This window comes from Sesamum indicum, unplaced genomic scaffold (assembly GCF_000512975.1).
Source record: "Sesamum indicum cultivar Zhongzhi No. 13 unplaced genomic scaffold, S_indicum_v1.0 scaffold00346, whole genome shotgun sequence".
In the NCBI taxonomy this organism is placed as follows: Eukaryota; Viridiplantae; Streptophyta; class Magnoliopsida; order Lamiales; family Pedaliaceae; genus Sesamum; species Sesamum indicum.
This window is the reverse complement of record NW_011628238.1, coordinates 10,228-16,016: the sequence shown is the minus strand read 5'-3', so window position 1 is coordinate 16,016 and position 5,789 is coordinate 10,228. Positions and strand designations below refer to the sequence as shown.

At 34.9% G+C, this 5,789-nt stretch overlaps 1 protein-coding gene across 2 annotated transcripts; it reads right to left on the bottom strand.

Moving 5' to 3' along the window:
- Window positions 1-1,687: 1,687 nt before the first annotated feature.
- Window positions 1,688-5,609, bottom strand: LOC105180143 (D-aminoacyl-tRNA deacylase-like). Of its 2 annotated transcripts, none has more exons than XM_020691562.1 (8): window positions 5,092-5,609; window positions 4,802-4,944; window positions 4,492-4,555; window positions 3,426-3,478; window positions 2,903-2,997; window positions 2,548-2,622; window positions 2,221-2,409; window positions 1,688-2,076 (listed from the first exon to the last, which is right to left on the bottom strand). In XM_020691562.1, the coding sequence occupies exons 1-8, from the start codon at window positions 5,378-5,380 to the stop codon at window positions 1,989-1,991; spliced, it is 996 nt and encodes a 331-aa protein (XP_020547221.1). In that variant the 5' UTR covers window positions 5,381-5,609; the 3' UTR covers window positions 1,688-1,988. The 2 variants fall into 2 exon arrangements, with proteins under 2 accessions (XP_020547221.1, XP_011102096.1); XM_011103794.2 differs by having other exon boundaries at window positions 2,946-3,001; window positions 5,092-5,607.
- Between the last annotated feature and the right edge of the window lie 180 nt (window positions 5,610-5,789).

The following is a 5,789-nucleotide window of genomic DNA, read 5'->3' as shown; positions in this document are numbered from 1 at the left end:
ATTTATACGTAATTAAAATACTAATAATTTTAATAATACACTCTGCTTTATATTTTTCATTTCAAATAAAGGGAGATAATAAATATTAACATTGATTTAAATCAATAATTAATTATCATAATTAACGGAACAGATATGTAGTTGCTTTATTCGGACACTGCCCTTTTGAGTGGGTGATGGGGTTCTCTTATCCCACGGGCAAATGATGACCACTTTTGAGGCCATTATCAAGGGGGCCCCATTTTATGTTGTACTAACGATCCAAGGACATCTATTTAATTTAATTTAATTAAAAGATAAAATAAAATGAATAACTGATCATAAAACTAATAAAAGTGAATTAACTCTGAATACGTATAAATAAAAAATTATTAATAAAACGAGTGCGCGGGCTGTTGTATTCTATCGTTGAGGTAGATTTTTCATGACAACCTTCTTCTCAGATATTCTTAATTTGTTTAACAGATGATTTAGTTTTGTCCAATCTATTGTTTAATCGATCCCATAATCATTTAAACGGCATACAAAAATATATAATTATGAAAATATTTATAAAATTTATGGAAAATTAAATTTGACGAGTCCATTACTCGTCATTGAAAAATATTAATAATAATAACATGCAAATATGTGGTGAGCAAAGGAGCGGAGCGAACACGCATCCGATTTATTGTAAAATGACCTGTTTCAAACACTACTTATGACCTTAATTTCTTAAATGTCCCCACACGACTTAATCAAATTCAAATGGCGATTAGCGTATAACGTCTAATGCATTCATTAGTCGTGTTTCATATTCCAGCTGCCATTCATTCTATCTGGACATTCCCATCCTACCTTGTCTGCAATAATGCATGCAAGGAATGATCTGATTTCTGTTGTTCCACCTACAACTTTGAAAATCCCTCACTATTTTTCAATTTAATATTATTCTAGTTGTTCTAAGTTAATTTCTGGCCCTGATTCAGATTATTAATCTGATCTATACTATATAAAAAAGAATTTTTTTTTTTTTACTTAAAAAGAACAATTTGTATCAGCGACATCAATTTTTCTAATATAGATTCGTTAGGATCTTTCCATTCAAATACAGTCTAAAATTTCAATCAATTTCGTCACATAATACAGTATTTCTATTTTCACCAGCAACATATATCTATCAAAAAATAAAAGAAACAAAGAACATGAGAAGCCATCCATTTCCGTTGCAAAACAATATAAATAAAATTTATTGGCATTTGGCTTTTTAGCAATCTTTGTTTATACAAAAATATTTACATACACACACACACACATATTGGTATGTGTGAGTGTATCAGGACATGCAGACTTGAATATGAGTAGCTCGCACTAAAATTTGACCAAATTGATTGATATATATATATATGGAAATTAAAAACAATGTATTCTCGATCTAACCCATGTGGTATGTACGAATGAAAATACGTGTGTCTTTGTATGTGTATGTATACATGTATTTGTCTCTTATTTTCTAAAAAAGAATACGATAAAGTCAAATATCCTTCATTTTCCTTTAATTTATGGCCTTCGAAATTAAAGTTGGTAGAGCATTGATTTTCATCTTCATTCCTAAAACATACATTGTATGTTAGCGGTTTTGAAAACTGGGTGATGCATCTCCTTACACATAACAACATCAAAACATCTGATGCTACATTGTACTCTATTTTTTCTTGTTTTAGAAGGGTTTTCTTTTCTCTTACATCCGAATAAATATTGTACAAGATATTATTCTTACATGGCTTACATTATCTGAGTTCAAGATCGCACAAAGGGGTCCAAGAAAAGACAGGTCAAACTAGAATGACATCATCGTATGCATCTCTTCAATTAGCAGATTTCAGCTTCTACCTCCCAGTATCTATGAACTGAATCAGCAAATGGACTGTTACAGTATTCCGACAACCATATAAAATCTTGGATTCGGCCATGGTTGCTGGAACGAGACTGGTACCGTATCATCGGGATCAATGGAAGTCTGCTGGCTTGCCGACTTTTATGCCCTGTTGGCCTAGAAAATCTGTAATAGCATTCTTCTGCCAACCCTTGAAACTCCTGCAGCCAAAAGTGTTAGTTAATGTGGAGCTGTTTTGGTAGCATCGAAGGCAACTCTGATGGCTTGATGTAATCTTGTGTTATAGCGACAGTGTACTTGATGCATTTTGGAGCCCATTAATCTGTTGTTTATAGAGAACTTACTTATGATCAAGATGTGCCAGAATTTCTCCGCCTGGGAAGGCTGCTTTGGTAGCATCAAAAGCAACTTTGATGGCTTGTTTCCATGTCCCTCCAATGCTGTCAGTGGTTGTTTTCTCTTTCAACTGTCCAGGATCTTCCATTGGCAAAGAATATCCGGAGATGAGGTGGCCGACCCAAGTCCCGTCTTTCCTGTCATATTTCAGTCGAAGAAGATTTACAAGATTTGCTCAATTTCAGTTTTACATGTTCTGCATAACAACAGAATCTGACCATGTATTGAATAACCAGGGTGAAATTATGATGCAATAATTGAAACAATCGACTTACATAATTATGTCCATGTGCCGAGGTACATAATGCCCTCCTCCAATACCAAGGAGAACCTTCTTCTTTTCGGTTGCACTGAAATTAAATAAACAACTTTGTTAAGAAACGTTATTTACATCAAACGAAGACATGCATGCAGACAAATTAAACTACATTTCCAGCATATAAAAGCATATTATTTGAACAGCACAGAAACTAATGATTTGAGTATTGACGTCTGTTCGTGATGAACCAATCAAGACAACAAACTACAGGATTATGGCATTAGGTCCGTGAGAAAGCTGATTTCTAGTCATTATAAGTTCAACACAGAAAATATATAAGAGGAAGCCAAATGTTGGGAAATCAATAGTACTTGAGAGATTTAGACAGGAGCCGCTGCGTGAATTCAAACATACCTGCTCCAAGTTCCAATAGCAGCACCTTCTCCAAGACCAAGTCCTTCCCAAACTAACTTCAACAGCAAGAATCACAATTATTAGATTAGAATTTAACCCCATCATATAAGATGAGTAAGTCGTACTGCCGTAACAATGAAATGTAATAATCAGCTTTATTTACCTAATATATATCATTACATATAAGAAACCTCATTTTCTGTTCCACTTAATAGAAATATGTGATAATATACAAATCTCTAATTCAGTGATAAGAGAAAAGTGGAATATGTCGCAAAAAATTATAAAGATATAAGGATGCTATTTACATATACTGAATGTAAATGGCACCCACCCACCCACAGAGAGTAGCATACGATTTCCATCCCAAAATATTCATCTTGCGGCAACATATATTTCAATTTAAGTGTGTCGTTATAATACTTTGCATTAAGAGATTCAAGAATCTTGATATAGGACTGGCATCAACATGTACTCAACTTGAGCAACAACACGAGCAGCATCCTGTCTTCCCCAGTAATCTTCTGTGCTACCTATATCAAACAAAGGAAAAACCAATAAGCAAAGGTCAGGATAATCCTCAATTCAAAGAAATACAAGACAAAAGTCCATAACATTGAAAACTTAAACGCAGACTAACAACAGAGCAGAGTATAGAAAAGAACTAAAATGGGCAGATAAAGATGGTGCTGGCAGGAGCCCTCGTCTCTGAGGGGTACAAAAAGAATAATCCTTCAATTCTTTCATTTGCATGTTTACAGTATTCATCTTTCCAGGGAGGTGCCGACATATAACACTCTCCTTCAAACCAGAGAAAATGAACTCACTCTCTAGTTAGATAATGTCAGTCGTCTCCCTAAGATAGATTAGTATTAGCAGATAGATGCAGCACATATAATAATAAAGTGAATGTAATACATTTATGGTGAAGTTAATTAACAAGAAGATACATTTGGTCAAGGACACATGAATATATTTGGATTGCATAACCATTTGACGACTTGATAAAAGATAACACACAATTGAAACTAGGAAGCGGATCAATTAAATTTACAATTGGAAGAGGATATAGAGAACTTAAGCAAGAATGTGAAAAGAGTCATGCAATGAACTATACTCGGAGAAAATTTAGAAGGCTGGACTATCAATAATGTACATTTATATATCAATATATCTCTATAACTCATCGACAAACAGATATAGTTTGCACATACAGAACAACTTGGAAATGACAATTTTATATCAACAGGTCCAAACTTTGAATACAAAACAGAACTGCTATTTTTCAACCTAAGGAAGTATAGTAAGCGCAAGGATTGAAGCTGAGCATAAAAAAGAAAAAGGAAGATCCTGGAATGTCTTGAAGAAGAAAACTGATCCTAGAGTTACAACAATAAAAAGAAATTTATCCAAAGGTTAGAGAGAAACTTGATACAGCCCACCTACCAAATGGGCAATTAGGGAAAGGCAAGCAATTGCTCTAAACAAGAAAATGAAGCAAATAGTCTTATTAAATCTATAGACATAATAAATTTATAAACTTTACCTATCTCAATAAACATTGTTGGCTTCGTTGTTACAGGCCCATGATGAGTAGCCTCCAAAGTTATCTGCTCGCAGCAGAAAAAAAAAATCAATTAATTAACATTCTCCATATTCTATAAAATGTATAACTCAGAATATTCACAAGAAATTCAAGCTTAGATACAAAACGAAGTAACAAAAAGGGACACAAATCATTAATATAAAAAAGAACTGATGAATTACAAACATGTTCACGAATATGAACTAAAGCTATAACAAGAACAAATACTGATGTATTGCGAATCTTGGATGAAGTATAGACAATAAAAAACCTCAAATTCAGGCAGTAAATTGTGGGACTCAGCAATTTTCTTCAAGAGCAGCAGCCATGGCCCCATACGAGGACAAGGTGGCGCCGCCCATCCTGGTTTTCCCCCTTGTGGTAGAACATCTCCATCCTTCAAATGGGGTACCCCTGTGAACAATCACCTATAAATTACGAATCTTGGCCCAAGTATAGACCACTTATACATCCAGCATTCATGTACGTAAGTATATACACAATTTATACATACGTGATGCATACACGTATACAATGTACCGGAATATATATCTGGGGTACCTATAGGGTGGATAGTGAGAGCAGGACGATTTGAAACGGCGGCGTGTCGAGATAGAAAAATCACCTCCACCACCGTCTCTCCGGTGGCCGCCTCCCATCTCAAGTCCAGATCGTCTTCTTCAATTATAAACTTCTCTTGTTCCAGTAATCGAAGGGAGCCACCATTCTTGAAGCTTCTGATGCCGCCCTCCAGGGTGGGGCCAGGCTGCCAACCGGGCATGGCCAAGAGGGCTTTGGCCGGGTTGATCGACGCCGGATCGCAGGTGGTAGCCACCACTAAAGTCACCATTTTTATTGGCTTATTGGGTTGATTTTTCTGCTCTGGGAAAATTTGAGAGGCGTAATTGAATTTGAGGGTAGGCGTCGAATACAGATCAAAATGTAGAGTGAGCTGCTTGTCTTGAAAACTACATATACGGGATTCGGGAAATTTGGCTTGCTGATTTTTTGACTGCTGTTGTCAGGACTATTTCTTGTTCGATTTTTTCCGCCTCATTTTCTCTCTTGTATTGGCACATTGGTTGCATTTCCACAACGATTTTATTATTATTATTATTGTTTTGAGACGAGCATTTGCACAAAGATTTAAAAATATAAATAATTAAATACTTTTATCAATGTCTTTTTATTATAAGCGAATATTTAAATTAGGAGAGGAAGAAAAAGAATATTAGTTAAAAACAATAGCTATTTAAAAA

Coding starts and splice junctions, on each gene's coding strand:
- LOC105180143 (XM_020691562.1), bottom strand. CDS start 5,380: ATGGTGACTTTAGTGGTGGCTACCACCTGCGATCCGGCGTCGATCAAC. Junction 4,945..5,091: donor TCTCACTATCCACCCTATAG/GTACCCCAGATA, acceptor GATTGTTCACAG/GGGTACCCCATTTGAAGGAT. Junction 4,556..4,801: donor ATTTACTGCCTGAATTTGAG/GTTTTTTATTGT, acceptor TGCTGCGAGCAG/ATAACTTTGGAGGCTACTCA.